We start from the raw sequence: 16,772 nt of genomic DNA on the forward strand, positions 1-16,772 counted from the left end.
AATGCAGAACAGAAGCAGAGGGCACACCTCCGCCCCCACGGGGCCAGCACCCCGCACCCGAGGACATCACAGGGAAGGAGAGCTCCCGGCCGCGACCTCTGGGGGACGCCGACGCAAGTGCTCCCCACAACGCAGGTGCGGAGCGGAAATCCCGCACGGTGTGAAAACCAGCCACGCCACGACCGGGCAGGACCCCCAGCCACGGAGGACACCTGCGCTCGCCACACCGACAGGGATGCGTCAACACACTCGGGAAAGGCATTTAACAGACGCCAATGCCGTGCATGGTGAGGATTCCCAGCCAAGCAAGAACGGAGAGGAAACGTGTCTGCTCGGTCCGGAGCGCCCACAAAACACCTGCCAACTCACGTCCCCTCCGTGATGGGAAAGTCGCTGCTTTCCAGGAAGCTCGGGAACAGGCCACGGGTCCCTCGCAAGCGTCCTGGCCATACCAATGTTACACCGGCTTGTGCAACAGACAGGAGAAATAACACACACACAGACCGGGAAGGATATGTGACACCACATCTGTTCGCAGATGACGCGATCATCCGCGCAGAAAATCTGAATGAATTCAGAAAAGCACACGGGGAGCTGATAAGCCACTACAACACCACTCTACGGCAGAGGCGTTGTCGTACGCGAACACGCGGCAGACGCCGACTGCCTTCCTACGAACCAGCAACTGACACGTGGATTTGAAATTAAAAAGCCAGTACTGTTGATACACGCACCAAGACAGACAGACAGACTTCTACGTAACGCTCACAAAATGTGTATGAGATCTACAGGAGGCAGACTACAAAAGCCTGGCGACCGACGTCGGTGAGGGAGGGCAGGCAACGTCGGAGGCAGGGAGACACGACCCTGTCCGGACGTGAGCTGTCCCCACGCACCGGCGCAGACTCCAGCCGGCCGCCCCCCGCCCTGCCCTCTGAGGTGGACCGCACTCACTGACCGCGTGCCGACCCCATGGCTTATCTGGGGACGGGAAAGCCCCAGAGTCAGCGACACAGCACGGAAGGAGAGCCAGGTCAGGAGACAGGTGGACGGCGCCCGAGTAGACTCACTACAGAGCCACGGCAGCACACCTGAGGCGAAATCAAGAGTCCAACACTCGGCCCACTGGGCCACCCAAGCACCCCTTTTATACTTCCGATCTCCAGGACTGCACGGTAAGAACCGCATCCTGGGAACCACGGGCTTTGTGGCGCCGACGGCCCAGCTCCACGGTGGGCCTGCAGCACAGCTCGGAGCGGGCCCAGGCGCTCCACAGGAATCTAGATCTCTCCAGGGTGCTGTCCTGACGGCCTCACACCTGGGAACCCGCAAAGCGACCCCTGATGGCTGGTGATTCAGGAATCAGACCCATCGCAGCACCAGACGCTTCATCACGCTGTCCGCCCAGAGCCGTCTAGCGCTCATCTCGGAGACAGCGGGAGACTAGCACCAGCAACCGGACGAGCCCTCCGGGGAGAGAACGCCGCGTCCTGAGAGGAGGAGACTCTACACCTGGGGGTCCCGGCCAGGCACACCCATGCATCCCCCAGGGCGCCGCGGTCCCGCCGCCAGACTCGGCCACGGGCTCGTCGGGGGAGGCCGAGCATCCAACCTGCAGGAGGTGCGGTTTCCAGGTGAAGTGACGGAAGCTGCCGCGGGAGAGGGACAGGGACAGCACCGGCCCCCTCGCCTCCGCCAGTAGGGTCAGGGGCCTGGGAGGTCTCCTGCCCACAGGTCCGAGTGACTTACAGACCTCTGTGGAGACGACACCCCTGTCTCAAGGCCGTTACGGAGGGCACTGGCCTGAACAGCGGAAACTGAGCGCTTCTGGGGGCGCGAGAGCGCGCGGATCGAGTCGGCAGCCAGCCGACAGGTGGACAAAGGCCCGCACAGCGTCGCCAGCGACACCTCCTCGCGGACCAAGGAGGCAGTTCCCAGAAGGAAGACAAAGGTAGCGCATGCTCCCCGGTTCAGCCGGGCTGGGGGGCGGGGGGACGGACAGCTCCAGAGGCCGCGACAGAGGCGTGCCCTCACTTCCCATCCCCTACTGTACTGGCGACTCCAGACACCCCACGGGCCCTGCAGGAGTGCAGGTGCGACTGGGAAGGCGACAATCGACAATTGTAACAAAGCCAAGAGCCCCCCCCCCCCCGTGTGGCCAGGAGCCCAGTTCCTTCCTGAGCAGCGGGACACCCCTCGCATGCTGGGGACAGGCACCAGGGCCAGTGCAGGGAGTGACGGGCTCAGGGAGACGGAACAGCAACAACAATGAACTGGCAACTCAGTTAGAGGGAGCCCAGTACGCTGCCAGCTGCTCGCAGCCCACTGCCCACAGCAGCCCCGTCCCCCCAGGGGAGCCCAAGCGCCCGCGAGCAGCTGCGTGGGCAGGCCGGTCTCACTCTCAGAAGAACCAGAACAAAGGGCCACTCCACTCACAGAGGCAGGGGCAGTGGGAGGGAGTCAGAGTCGGGGAGTGGAAGGAGGGTGAGGCTGGAAAGAGGGAATTCCATCAAAACCTGCCATTCCCCCACGCCCTGCCCAGAAGGTCCAGCTGGAGGCCTACAGCCCAGCCCAGGGGCACAGCAAGAGCGCCAGAGGCGGTTCGCTCAGACACCAGACACGCACGGCTGGGGTCGGCGTCTTCCCCGCGTCTTCCCGGGCTCACTGAGACGCTGGGACCTCGCACGCAGACACGCACAATTCCACGTACCCCCCCTCAACGGGGCAAGTTACAGCCGCGAAGCGGAACGGCAGCCAGAGGTCAGCACGGCCAGTTAAACCCGGGACGAAAACCCTTGGGAAGGGAAGACAGGACCCGACGAGAGCCCAGCGTGAGGGCTGGGGTCCGAGTCCAACAAGCCTTTCCGGAAGGAGAACAAAACCGGGAAACAAAAGGCAGAACAGAACCCAGATGAGATTTCAGAGCAGGAACAGCAAGAAGCGTGGAAGCATCCAGAAACCCGGGAGCGTCCCCCCACAGGGTCACAGCGCGGAGCTGAGCCATCTCCTTGCTGAGAGATGTGGTCCCGCCAACGGAACAAGCAGGGGAGCTCACCACACCGGGAAACTCCCCGTTTCTAACAAGAAAGAAAACCACCAGGAGCAAGGAGCGGGCAGCCTAGAGGGAGTCCGACTTCTCCCCAGCGTTCCGCGGGCCGCGCACCCCTTTGCCAGTTTCACGGCGGTTCCGCCCGACCTCGGTGCTGCAGGGGCACAGGAAACCAAGCCGCGAAGTCAGTCCCCGACCCCAACAGCCGCCGGGGGCACCGCTGGACGGCCCGTTGAGCACAGAAGCAGACTCGGGAGCGCACGAATGGCTCCGGGAGGCGGGTAGGCTGCCCCCTGCAACCCGAGCTGAGGCCCCTGCGGGGGCGTCTGCGGCGACGGCGGGGACAAGAGACCCAGGAAGCCATCGATCTGTTCCCGACGATGAAAAGTGCGGGGCGCCGGGGGGGGGCCCTCAGCCATGGTCCCGGGCCCGGGGTCGAGCCCCGCGCGCGGCTCCCCGCTCGGCCCGCAGCTGTCCTCCCTCCCGCTCTCGCTCTCTCCGTAACAAGATCCTCCCAACGCAGCTGAGCAGGGGTACACAGCGGCCGGGACGGCGGGTGCGGAGAGCGGCCAGGGAGACCAACCCCCCACCCCGGGCCAACCGAGGAGCGACGCCGACAGGCTCGGCGCGGGCGGGGCGGCGGCAGAGCAGCGCACGCGGGACCCCCGCCGGGGCGCCAACACCGGCGCGAGCACCAGCGCGAATCCGCCCGCCCGCCCGAGGCCCACCCGCCGCGGCCCAGCCCCCCACCAGCTCGCGGCGCAGAGGGGAGGAGCGAGCGCGGCGAAGCGGTGCGGCCCAGTGGCGGGCCCCGCGGCTCCCGCGCGCCGCGCCCCCGGCCCGACCCCGCCGGCCTCTCAACCCAAGTCCGCTGCGGTCCCGGGAAGCCAGAGCCCCGGGGCCGCCGCCCCCAGCCCGCGCCTCTCCTCACCCCGCGCTGCTTCCCTCTCGGCGCCCGCCGCAGCCACGAATACGTTATGCGCACGCGCCCCGCGCGCTAGGTAAGCACTTCCGGGGGCCAACGGGCTGGGGGTGGGGGGGACGGTCTCCCGTGTGCGCATGCTCGCTCTGCCTGAAGCGCCGGAGGCGCGAGGAAAGGGGGCGGGGCTGATGAGCGCCGAACTCGAAGTGCGCGTGCGCACCAGGCCCTCAACGCCTAACGCGCGGGGTCAGGTCTCACCGGCTCCCACTCGTCGGTAAAGGGCGCCACCAATCGTGAGGGGACCTTCCTCTGTTCCCACCCCGGATCCAGCTTATTTCATGCTTATCTACGAGGATCTTGCGTGTCGTCTAGTATGGCGTGCGCCCCACGCGGGCTTCGCGTAGCGCCGAGGACCCCCCCCCCCAACCCCGGACACCAGCGCCGCTAGTTGGCGACCCGCAGAATGCGTGGCTCGGGGGCGCGCAAGCGCAGTGGCTCCGGCAGCGCTTCCGGGACGGCGCTGTGCGACCTTTTTGGCGCGAGTGGGGACGGCGGCCGGGAGGGCGCGGTTCGCGCTCCGCGGTGTAGGTCTCGGCGGCGCCATGCGCTACAACGAGAAGGAGCTGCAGGCGCTGTCCCGGCAGCCGGCCGAGCTGGCGGCCGAGCTGGGCATGCGGGGTCCCAAGAAAGGCAGCGGTGAGCGGGCCGGGGCGCCGAGCCGGGCGGGCCGGGCGGGCCGGGGGGGCTGGGCGGCCGCGAGCCCGAATGAGCCCGCTCTGTGCCCGCAGTGCTGAAAAGGCGGCTTGTGAAGCTGGTGGTCAACTTCCTCTTCTACTTCCGGACGGACGAGGCCGAGGTGGGCCGGCGGGCGGGGGTCCGGAGCCGAGGGTCGGGGCCGGGGGCCGTGGCCCAGCGGGGGGCGGGGCCGGGTCGCGGGCCGGCGGGGCGGGGCGGGGTTCCGGTCGGGGTCCGGGTCGGCGCGGGGGGCGGGGCTGAGCTGGGGCCCGGGGGCGGGGCGTGTCGGGGTCCCCGCGGAGGCCCGTCCCCACCCACGCCCTCGTCCCGTCTGCCCGCAGCCCGTCGGAGCCCTGCTGCTGGAGCGCTGCAGAGTCACCCAGGAGGAGCCCAGCGGCTTCTCCATCAGTGAGTGCCCGGCCCTGCCCTTCCCCTCCCGGGCCCCGCGGCGGCGTCCGTCGGCCTGGAGCGAAGTCCACTGCCTCGGGCGGCCGGAGGGCGGGCCCGGCTCTTCCTCTGGGGCGCAACCCCTTTCTAGCTGCAGCCGCAGTTCCTCTAGGACGGTCTCTCTTGCTGGGAAGCACTGCACTGTCTGGGGTCCTGCGGAGGATCCCCCCGGGGTCGTCTTGAGAGCGGCGGAGTCGGCCGATTTTCTGGTGTGGCGCTCAAACGAGAGAAACGTGTGCTCGCCCCGTCCGGGAGGGCACAAGTCCTCCAACAGGGTGTCTGCAGGGGTGGTTCCTAGCCAGGGGACGCTTCCCCAGGCCATCCTGGCTCCTGGGGGCCGCCGGCAGTCCAAGGGGCTCTTTGCCTTTGTTGAATCGTTCCTGGTGGGATCAGGGTTGGTGCCCACCTGCTCCCAGTTGATCTTCTCTGAGTAGTCGTATCGGTAATCGTCCTGTATGCAGGTAGGGCCGCATTTTTAGGATCTAGGGGTTAGGACTTGAACGTACGGACTTGAGGACACAGTTCAGATCCCAGCACGGCTGGTGGGAAGGGATGAGCCTGGCCTTGGACTGGAGGAGGGGACACTTGGACAGAGGCAACAGGAAGCTGAGGCCTGTGGCGGGCTCTGGGTGGGGTGGGGCGGGGCAGTGAGCGGGAACGGACGGGGGCTGCTCCCTCTGCAGGCTTCCTGGAGGACCCTGAGAGGAAGTATCACTTTGCCTGCTGCAGTGAGGAGCAGTGTCAGGAGTGGATGGGGGCTCTGCGGCGAGCCAGGTGGGGTGTGGGCCTGCCTGGGGGGGGTCTGGGGCGGGAGCACAGCAGGGCTCTGTGAACACGTGCCACTTGCTCTCCCAGCTACGAGTTCATGCGGAGAAGCCTCATATTCTACAGAAACGAGATCCAGAAGATGACTGGCAAGGTGCACGGAGGGTCTGGGGGCCAGGGGTGGGAGCCGGGCATGGGGGCGGGGCAGGGCCCTCAGGGGCCTGGGCTCATGCTGTCCCTTCACCCACACAGGACCCCCTGGAGCAGTTCGGCATATCTGAGGAGGCCAGGTTCAAGCTGGGTGGCTTGAAGGCCTGAGTCTGGAAGAAGACCTCCCCATCCTCTCCGCACCCTGGGTTTCTTGGTCAAGCCTGGATTTCCTGCTGCAGGTGCTTGGCTTAAAGACTTCGAAAGTCCAAGATTGGTGGGGGTGGGCAGGGGCAGGTTGGAAAAACAACCCGGGAACACGCCACCCCCGACCTGGACTGGTCTGGCACCTATTGGGTGCCCCATGCTGCTACCGGGGGACAAGTGTCCACTCCTAGAAGCTGCAGCCAGCCCCTCGGGTCCATCCATCCGGGGCCTCTGAGGCTGGTGTACCCCTTCTGCCCTGTGCAGACTGAATGTACGTAGCTAGACGATGCTGTGAAGGACGTGGGGGGCCGCGCCTCCCGGAGCCACTGTGAATTCTCCTGCCGCTGGGGCAGGCTCTGGCCGATGCTTCCGGGCGGAGCAGGACGCCTTCACTCTCAGGCCAGCGTGCTTTTTGTACTCAAATAAAGGGACCTCTTTTCCACGTGGGATGGTGCTGCGGTGAATGCGGGGAGGGCTGCTGCTCCGAGGTGGTTGGAGTGAGGCAGGGCTGCTCCAGGAGAGGCACAGAGACCTGGAATCAGCTCAGGTTGAGGCATGGAGTCTGGGACTTTGCTTGGCCCATGGGGCCTGTGGTGCTGACTAGGCCCCAGGAGACAACAGAAGGGTGGTCTGATTGAAACCAAGGATGACCTGTGACCCCAGTTCCTAGGCCTCCCTTTGAGTACAGGCACGACTCTGGAAAGGGTTCTGCAAACCTTAGGAGTCCTAAATTGGTTTGTTAAAAAAAAAAAAAACAACATAACACCCGTGAGAGGTATCCTGGTGGGCCTGACCTAATCAGGTGTGCGTTCAGGAGGGGCTGGGCCTCCCTGAGGCGGGTGCTTGCTGTGGGCCTTGGTCCCATGACTGCCTGAAGGAGCTTGCCAGGCTCCCGCTGCCAGTCCTTGTCCTCCCGGCTTGGGGAGTGGGGAGCGTGGCCCCTGGCCCTCATGCCTCTCCTTGCATCACAGTCAGAAAGAAATGCTGCGAGCAGACCAGGTTCAAGTGAAAACAAGTATTTTATTACAGCGTCTAGAGGTGGAAACGCAGAATGCATTGGCGTTCTCTTAGAAGAGGGTCAAGCCAGCAGCCCAGCACCCCCAACTGAGACACAGTCTACCAGAAACACAAAAGCAAAGCCCCGTCGGGAGTTACAAATCAAGGTCAAGAAACGTGGGAGACAAACCAGTGTGGCTGGACTGTGGGAATGAGGGCAGGTGGGGTGGGTATAGAGGGGCACGGGAGCCTTGGAGAAATCACAGTCCATAGCTGCAAGGCCCGGCCAGCTGCCCGGGAGGGCCGTGTTCATGGTTAGGTTTTCCTGAGCAGAGCCACCTGTGACCCGCAGACTTCCCTGAAGTGGCCCCCACGTGCCACCTGCCTCACACCAGGGACCGTGTCTCCACACGAGTGTCTGTGCTGGGAGACTCGGTACAGCACGTCCGCAGGAGGCCCCCCCGGAGGTGACGTGCCGTGTGCCTGGACAGGGCTGCTCTGTTCTACCCCGGGGACTCCTGTATGACCTCTGCCATCCACCCTATATCTTTTCAGGGAGCCCTGTGCGCCTGATGGGGGGGAGCAAACACTGCCCTGTCCTGGGGGGCGGGGGTTTGGGTTCACAGGGGAGAGGCACAGCACCTTCATGCGCCGGGAGCACCAACCCAGAGGGCAGGAGCCAGGGCGGCCAGTTACGGAAGGACGGGCCAGTTTCAAGAACCCATCACGAGCACCATCTTCTGCCTCAACTATTGCTCTGGGCCACCCCCAGGGCAGGCAGGAAAGCAGAGCTCTGGCAGGCCCCTGCCTGGGGGAACCAGGGAGCCGCCGACGGCCAGACCTGCGCCGCACGGATCAGTCTGCTTTCAGGAGGCGGCTGCAGGCCGGAAAGGGCCCTGCGGTGGCCTTCTTTGGCCCGCGTGCCTCAAGGCATCTGCCTGCCCCTCAGGAGAGTGGGGATCAGGAGGAAGCAGGCCAGGCCGGCCTGGTGCCCTGACCCTCCCCAGGCAGGAGCTCAGGGCCCACCCGTGATGCACAGCCCACCTCTGGGAAGAGGCAAGTTCCCGGTGTTCCTCGGTGGGTGCAAGCACCTGAGAACAGGGCTCCTACCTCACCAGCTCAGCCCTTCCTAAAGCACCCATCTTGGGGTCCAGGGCCCCCTGCCAGGACCTTGGCTGACTTCGCCCTTTCAGGGGCCTGGGGACTTCTGGACGCACCCTTTTGAAGACTGCGCACAGACATGACGCTGGTCAGACTGTTACGCTGGAGGAGCTGGAGAATCCTGCTGGCACTTTCTGGAAGCATCTGGACAGCTCTCCCGGCTCTGCCCTGGCCGGTGAATGCAGGGAGGGGCACTCACTACCAAGCACCTTCACTCCCAGCACCCACTCCCAGCACCTTCACTCCCAGGCACCATCACAGCGGCTGCAGGGCGGGTGGGGCTGCAGCGGAGCAGCAGGGAAGGGCCAGAGGGCCTCGGGCAGGGCACGGGGCCAAGCACTCCGCCCCAGGAACCGTGGGCACGCAGTTGGGGGCGGAGGGCCGGCCCTGGGCCCGTGCCACTGTGTGCACTTGAATAAATAGAAAGGTTTTCCCCTCACTTTTTCTTCTTTAGTTTACTGTGCATTATACAATCTAAAAATATATGAAGTCAAGTCTATGAAATTTATAAATTTTTATCACATCTCTATAAAATACTGTCACTCCTCAGCGTGACTCTCTTCTGTACAGACAGCCCAGCCCCCTTGACTGCCCAGCGCCCGTGCCGGGAGCTCGCCGCACGCTCCGGCGGACCGCAGGGGGGAGCCCGAGCCGAGCGGAACCAAAGTAAATGCACTTGCTGCACCGGGCCCGCTGCCGCTGGGGTCGGGTACCAGCCCTTCCTCAAGCACCACCCAGAACGGGGCCGCGCACGACAGGGGAGGCTCTGACCGGGCCCGCGCCCGCCGGCCGTTCCTATGCCAAAGGCGCCGACGCCAGGCCCGAGCGGCCACCAGTCTGCAGGAGCCGTTCACAGTGATGGGGTGGGGGCGGGCGCCCCCTCGGGGACAGGGCCTTTTCTGAGGAATGTCACGACAGAGCCAGCCACCCTCTGCCTGGAGACGGCCGTGCCTTTGGTATAGGAAGAGCGGCGGGAATAAATAGGGCAGGCGCCTCACGGCCTGGTTTGGCGTTGCTCAACCTCCAGTCAGCACCAAGAGCGCAAGCGGGCCAAGGCCCGCGTGGAGATAGCACCGGGACGGCGGCCGGCGCGGCGGCAGGCGGGCCTCCGGGACGTCGGTAGGTAGGTCCTCTCACACACAGTACTTACACTTCTCAACGGGTCGCCTTATGACTTCGGTGGAGTAAAATAAGTCAGAGTTGTTTATACTTTTTAAAAAACGATAAATACTTTATCTAAAACTATCGACAGCATGAGCCGCGGCCGGGCCCCAGCGCCTCTGCGGGTCTGCACAGTGCGGATTCACAGTAGAGCCTCGTCCCTGTCTGCGGTCCGTCCTCGCCGTCCTGGGGCCACCGGCCGGGCCGGCCTTGCATAGGTCTCGCGGTTGAGGTAGAAATCCTAGTTACCTGCGGAGACCCGCGCGGGAGGAAAGGCAGCACAGCGTCAGTGTTCCACGCAGGGGAGCCCGGACCTTCCCCCAGGCCAGGGAACCAAAGCCTCCTACAGACAGACGGACGGACAGTCGGACAGAACATGGTCGCTGCAGGCCCCGCCTCTCCTGGCAGGGACCCCTGGTGCCACGCCCCTGGTCCACTCAGAGGCAGCAGGTCCCCGTCCTCCCATCCCCCCCCCCACCAGGAGCCTGGGCACCAAGGCCCTCCCTGGCCACATGCCAGGCCCTGCTCCCAGTCCAGCCCACGGAGACCTCCCGTGACAGCCACGGGGCAGGGGACCAGAAGGCGGCGGTCCGCCGTGGGCCAGGCCCAGGAGCCTGATGCGCACGAGCTTCCACACGCACACCTCGGAGCTCTTCAAAGCCAGTCCCGGCCGCACACCTTCTCTGACGGCGTGAGACACCCCCGCGCGCACCAAAGCCGCTCTGCCTTCTGGACTTTTCCGAGAGGACTGTGGCACAGCCTGTCCCCAGACCTCAGGGAAGGCTGTCCACCGACCTGTGCCCTGACCGGGAGGCCATCAGACTCCGGCGGTCCCACGCCTGTTTGCACGTAAACACGCGGCAGACGGCGGAGGATGGCCCGGCCCCAGTGCCCCATTAGCGCCCGGCTTCCTTTCCTTGAGTCCTTGGCCCCGGGGACACCCCCAGGGACGCCAAGCAGCAGCTGCCAGGACCTCGCTCTCTAATGCCCACACGCGGCCAGCGAAGGCACGGACCGAAACCCCTGGAAGACCTCATGCCGACCGTCCACCCGCTTCCAAAGACGGGCCCTTCCTATGCTGCCCTGCGCCGACTCCACGCACGGCCAAGCACGGGCCGCACCCCCGCGAGCAGTAGGAGCTGTGCATCACGACAAGGCTGTCCCTCCACAGCCCTGCGTCCGCTGGCTCCCGGGGCCTGCACAGGCACGAGCACCGAGTTTGGACAACCCTCCACACGCGGTCTTTTCTTAAAGCCCTAATGGTGCCTTCAGGGAAACAAGCCTGCGGGGGGCCCTGGAGCAGACCAACGGCAAAGCTGAGCTCTGAGCTGCCCCGGGGGGCCCCCGTCCCCCGCGGCCACAGACATGAAGCCTGAGGACAACGATCGCAGGCTCCATCCAGCTAGACGGGCCAGGCTATGGGCCTCCTCCACCTCCTCCCGGCCACCTCTGCTAGGCAGGGCCCCAGGCGGGCTTGCCATAAAGGGCTGGGCCAGATGGAGGGAGCCGGCCATCCCCTGGAGCCCCACCGTGGCTGCTCAGCCGCCCGGGAGGCCAGAAGTCACGGCCAGCCCTGTCTGGCAGCCCAGCTTCCCTCGCCTCCCTGCGCTGTCTTCCCTTGCACTCTCAGAGACAACTGTCTCCACCCGAGGCAGAACAGCCTGGGTCCCCTGGGCCCCTCCACTCTCTGCGGAAGGAAGGACAAATAGTTCAGGGTCTCGTACGGGCCCCCTGGTTGGGCTCTAGCCTTACCTTACAGAATACGAACGTCTAGCTAAGCAAGGTCTTTATCTCGGCTTAACCCCCGCAAGGCGCGCGGCATACGGAGGCGGCATGCCAAGGGAAACCCACACGGCAGACGGCCCCGTGGAGCTGGCCTGTGGGATCACGGGCGCAGCCTGGGCCAGGGCCAGCCCGGGCAGGGGCTGGTGGTGCACCGTGAAGGAGGGGCGGGGGGCCTTGTGCGGGAGGGAGGCGAGCTTGACGGACAGAGAGGCGTTAGCAGGCTGCAGAGAGGCGGCAGAGGCGGCGGGTAAGAAAGCCTGGTTAGCCGGGAGGGACGCAAGGTTCTGCAGAAGCACGGGCTCAGGGTTAGCCGGGAGCAGCGCAGGGGCAGGAGGCAAGGCAGCGTTAGGGGGAGGGGGTGCGGGGAGGGCGGGCTGCCCCTGCGGGGGCGGGGGCGGGGCCTGAAAGGAAGACGCGGGGGCGCCAGCCACCGCCTGCAGCGCGGTTAAGCCCAGCGTGCCGCTGCGACACGCTGCCCCGCCGCCGAAACTGGCTCCAAACGGACGAGCGGAGGCGGAAGGCACCGCGTGGTTAAAGACACCTGCAAACAGGAGAGAAAAACTCAGCTTCAACAGGTGGGCAGTGTCCGGCCAAGCGCAGAGAGACACCACAACGGGGAAGCAGACAGCGGCCGCAGCTCCGTGGGCGTCGCGAGGGCAGGGGCAAAGCAGCAAGCAGCACGGCGCGGGTGGCCAGGTGCGACGCCCCTGCAGGCCAGTGCCGGGCCACGCCCCCCGGCTCCCAGCCCGCGACCCGCCTGCGCCCAGCAAGGAGCTGGCCGCGGAGGCCCGGGCCCCCCATCCACGGTGCCCCCACACAGCAGCTGCTGTGGCCCCTCGCTCTGGCCCAGCAACAGCCCCGAAGCGGCCCAGAGCCCGTGGGCCGTGTCAGGTGGGACAGACGACCTCCACGGGGAGGAAACCCAGCCCTAGCTGTGGCGCCAGCTCTCCTGAAGGTACAAGGGACGCCGTCACAACCAGAGGGCCTGGCGCAGGCCGACTCACGCGCGAGTGCGCTGCCCACACCACAGGCGCATCTGCGTCTCATGAAAAGGAGCAAGGTGGCAGGTGCAAAGTGGCCCCCAGGGGACAGGTGGGCACAGCCTCTCGCCCCTTAGGGGGCCCTGCAAGGGAACCTGTAAAGCAGTTGTCATTAGCCCCACGGTCCGGGAGGGCGACGGTGTGCGGCCCGCAGGACCCGCGGTTCAGACGAGGGAGGCGCGCGTCTGCCTACCTCCAACTGCGCCGCCTGCCACCCCAGAGGAGAAGCTGCCCATGGCGTGCGAGTTGGTCAGTCTGGTCGCGGCGGATGAGACGTGCACCAGGCCAGCGGCGGCCGGCACGGAGCTGAACAGGGACTGCAGCACGGACGAGCCCAGGTTGGCCTGCAGGGACATGGGACCCAGGGCGAACTGCGGGCCGGGGGCAAAGGTGCCCAGGAAGGGGCGGTGTGTCTGGGCTGAGGGAGCCGCGCTGACCGTCGAGGACGCCGCTGTGGCGAGGCCCGGGCCGCTGAGAAGGCCCCCGGGAGGCACCGTGGCGGCAGAAATGAAGAGGTTGTGGCCATTCTTCAAGTCGGGCTCGCGGTCCCGGCCCTTGCCCGGCTTGCTGTGCGTCAGCGAGGCCTTGTCTGGGGGCCCACATGCTGGGAGGCCCGGCTCGCCCGCCTCTCTGCCCTTGGGGCCACTCAGTCCGTCCAGCTGCCTCTTGTTCACGAAGGTGCCGGGCTCTGCAGCGGCACCCTCCTTGCCCCGCGGGGTGGGAAAGCTCAGGGGGCCGCTCAGGCTGGCCGCCTCCGGGATCTTGTGGGAGAGAGAAGCACCATCGCTGAAGCTGTGTAAACTGAGGTCGGCGGTCAGGCCCCCGCTGAAGGCGAAGCCGTTGGGAGGGTTGCTGCTGGGGCTTAGTCCCCCGGACCCCGCCAGGGCACCGGGAAAGCCCTTCCTCGGGTGGGCAGCCAGCTTGGCATCGGCCAGGCCAGGCTCCTCTAGGGGTGGCCGGAAAGTGAACAGGGAGTTCTGGCTCAGGGCGGAGCTGGCCTGCAGCGGGCTGTCGGCGCACTTGGCCAGGCCGAGGTCGGAGATGGGCGAGAAGGTGGATTTCCACTTGCTGCTGTTGGCGGGCTCGCTGGCAGGCGCCGGCTTCCTCCCGGTCAGGCCACCACCTGATGAGAACCAGAGCCGGTAAGGCCCAGGGCTCAGAGCCAGCCCCTCCCGCCCGAGGGAAGTGTGCTAGTGTCCACACGTGCCCCTGCTGGGGGATCAGGCGGCCAAGCGGGGCGAGGTGGGACGGGATGGGGAGCCGGAGACTGGAGGGTCTGTGGGCGGGCTGAGGGGCGTCAGCGTGCTCGCAGAGAGTGTCAGACGCTGGCCCAGTTCGACCAGCAGGCGACGGACTGCCGCCTGGCAGTATCGAGACCAGCTGTCATGGGGACACGGGTGGCATTCGACATCACCCAGAGACAATTCTAGAAACCCAGCGTGGGTGGTCCTGAGGGTTGAGGCCACACCCTGGGGCCAGGTCACCTTGAGCCTGGGAGTTACAAGGAAGGGCACATAGCCACTCACCACTTTCCAAGGTTTTTGGAGGAGATTTGCTTTCTAAGGAGATGGTTGCAATTTTCCTCTCAATTCTATCAAGAAAAAAATAGATGACGGAGGTTTGAAATCCATTTGTACACTGACTGCCCAGCCCACCTGCCCGCAGACTTCTCTAGAGGGGACTGTGACTGCCGGGCAGAGCCCGAGCCCCTGGTGGGGAGTGGGATCCTGACTGCAGGAGGGGGACGAAGCTGAGAGTTTGGGAACGGGGGCGTCACATCGCAACACAGAGAGACGCCCAAAGTCCCAGCTGGAGCCAGCTCTGTGTCATGCCCGAGGCTCACAATAGCTCCAAGCACCATGTCAACAATGGCGTGTCACCCACATGACACGGAGCGCATGGCACATGCCAGACCACAGAACAGTACACGCTACGTGCCCATGCTTCCACGGCACGTCCCGAAGAACACCATGACCTCCAGAAACACAAGAAAACTGACCCAAAGAATTTGGAAACGGAGAGGCTGGACATTCCCAACACAAAAGAAAAGCACTCGAGGGCACCTGGGTGGCTCAGTGGGTTAAAGCCTCTGCCTTCAGCTCAGGTCATGATCCCAGAGGCCTGGGATCGAGCCCCGCATCGGGCTCTCTGCTCAGCAGGGAGCCTGCTTCCTCCTCTCTCTCTGCCTGCTTCTCTGCCTGCTTGTGATCTCTGTCAAATAAATAAATAAAATCTTAAAAAAAAAAAAAAAAGAAAGAAAGAAAAGCACTCGAGTATAAAACTTCTAAAAACGTAATTTACGTCTATAGAAGAAAAACAAGATGAACGAGCCTAGACCAGCCGCTGGGCGTGGGCAAGGAAAAAAGACGGAGAGAAACGAGACCGGACCAAGACCCAACACTCCTGTCCTTCAGACACCTGCGAGAACGTGAGGTGACAGACCTAGAGACCCGAGGACATTCACGGAGCAGGCGTCACATAAGAGACCGCCCGTCCGCACAGGAGAGAACTCCTACAGCCTGACAAGGCAGGACCGGAACAACGTCTCTCCAAGGACACACACACCCGGCCGTGAGCCACGAGCAGACGCTCCACGCCCCTGGTCAGAGTGCAAGGACGCTCAGAGCGCCGGTGAGACCCCCAAACCCCTGGGAACGGCTATTGCGTTAGGAAACAAAACCAGACAGGAATGGGAGCCGGGAGAGCGTGGCAACACTGGCTCCCTCCCGCCAATGGGGCACGTGAAGACGGCTGCTGGGGAAGGTTCCTTGGAACATTAGACACAGAGTCGCCGTCTGGCCCAGCGGTTCCACACCTGGGAGACTGAAAATATTTTCTTCTCTTTTTTTCAAGACTTACTCGCTTATTTGAGAAAAGAGAGCGAGCACAGGCATGCGTGGTGCATGAGCAGGGGAGGGGCAGAGGGAGGAGAGCGAGCCCGACGCAGGACCCTGAGACCCCGACCTGAACCAAAATCAAGTCGGACACCTAACCAACTGAGCCAGCCAGGGGCCCCAACGGAAAACATCTTCAGAGGGCGGCATGGGGTGCTCACAGCAGCGTTACCCCATTAGCTAAACACCCGACACCCCAGGCGTCCACCAGCACGTAACAAATGACTACGGCGTGTGCAGTCCATCCCCACGCGGGAACACGGTCCAGCCTCAGGAAGGAAGAGACCTGACCCCTGCCACACGCGGACGGACCCCGAGGACCCGGGGCTCAGGGAGAGGAGCCAGACCCAGAAGGACCCGTTGCTGCAGGTCCCCACTCCCAGGAGGCCCCAGAGAAGTCCCGTCCACACAGAGAGAAGAGGGTGGGAGCCAGGGCTGGGGAGTCAGTGTTAAGGGACACAGGTCTTTCTCTGGGGTCATAAGAATGTTCTAGAATTGATACTGATAATGTTTGCACAACTCTGGGAACATACCCAAACTCACTGGGCTGCACTCTTCACACAAGTAACGGGCCACGTGAGTTCGACAGAATAACGCTGTCCCACGTTAGGAGGGGACACTGTTCTCGCTCAAACACCCCCACGTGCAGTGTCCACTCTCTTGAGCCCCTGCCTGCCATGGCCGCCTGCACGCCCGTCTGCTCCAACCAAGTGACACACGCACCAAGAACGAGGCACCGGGAACTAGGCGACACGGCAACCCCACGCCCAGGGTGCTGGCCTGCCCTAGGTGTGACATCTCAGGCGGGAGGACCGCCCAGGCCCTTCCCAACCGGCTTCTCGCCATGTAAAGGTGAGCGATCTGGGGGGACCACCTACTCGAGCACGGCCGCTCTACGGCACTGCGGACGGCAACGGACAGGCCACGGGCAGGGCCCTGGCACCCACTGACGGTAACCAGACGCTGCCCCGGGAGGGCAACCTCATCACGAGGGCCTTTCCTTCCAGAAGCCGTGCCCATGGACGCCCCGCGCCCACCCCATCTGGCCCCACTCGCCTGGCGCTGCCCGGCTCGTCCTCGGAGCCCTGCTCCTCGTCTGAGGTCAGTGGGGAGTAGTGGGCCCCATTGGTCTGGCTCAAGGGCTTCTCCTTCTTGAGAATGGGCGGCTGGTCGTTGTCCTGGTAAGGGACAGGGGAGCTCTTCAGGCTCTCGGGGGACGAGATGGCCGTGATTTCCAAAGGCTGGTTAATGTTGCTGACCTGAGGGACCAGCACAGACACAGCACAAGCCTGTCAACGGGCTCCCTGGGCGCCAGCACCCGCGGGCTTTGCTCAGGTCCCCGCTGCCCAGACCTGCCCTAGACCTCAGGCTGCTGAGCAACGGCAGAGCCGGCTTGCTGCCCTCGGAGGAAGGTGGCCCAGGTGCTCCTGGGGCCCTGCCATCCTGGCCAGGCTGGGAACGTG

At 64.8% G+C, this 16,772-nt stretch overlaps 2 protein-coding genes across 2 annotated transcripts in view; one reads left to right on the forward strand and one right to left on the reverse strand.

Annotated features, from left to right (window-relative positions):
* The first annotated feature begins 4,449 nt into the window (after positions 1–4,449).
* On the forward strand, positions 4,450–6,719 carry LOC111161721 (pleckstrin homology domain-containing family J member 1). Its single transcript, XM_022525598.1, has 6 exons — positions 4,450–4,667; positions 4,760–4,827; positions 5,048–5,114; positions 5,837–5,927; positions 6,009–6,072; positions 6,171–6,719. Exons 1-6 carry the CDS (start codon positions 4,574–4,576, stop codon positions 6,234–6,236), a joined length of 450 nt encoding a protein of 149 aa, XP_022381306.1. The 5' UTR covers positions 4,450–4,573; the 3' UTR covers positions 6,237–6,719.
* Positions 6,720–7,731: 1,012 nt separating this feature from the next.
* Positions 7,732–16,772, reverse strand: part of LOC111161720 (histone-lysine N-methyltransferase, H3 lysine-79 specific-like) — a 76,048-nt gene continuing 67,007 nt past the window's right edge. Inside the window, exons 25-29 of the mRNA XM_022525597.1 lie at positions 16,366–16,568; positions 13,942–14,006; positions 12,609–13,538; positions 11,343–11,916; positions 7,732–9,839 (exon numbers count right to left, since the gene is read on the reverse strand). Coding sequence (XP_022381305.1) covers positions 11,378–11,916; positions 12,609–13,538; positions 13,942–14,006; positions 16,366–16,568 — 1,737 coding nt within the window. The 3' untranslated portion in view covers positions 7,732–9,839; positions 11,343–11,377. The remainder of the gene's footprint in view (positions 9,840–11,342; positions 11,917–12,608; positions 13,539–13,941; positions 14,007–16,365; positions 16,569–16,772) is intronic.

The sequence above is a fragment of the Enhydra lutris genome, unplaced genomic scaffold (genome assembly GCF_002288905.1).
Source record: "Enhydra lutris kenyoni isolate GAN:26980312 unplaced genomic scaffold, ASM228890v2 scaffoldscaffold86, whole genome shotgun sequence".
Lineage (NCBI taxonomy): Eukaryota > Metazoa > Chordata > Mammalia > Carnivora > Mustelidae > Enhydra > Enhydra lutris.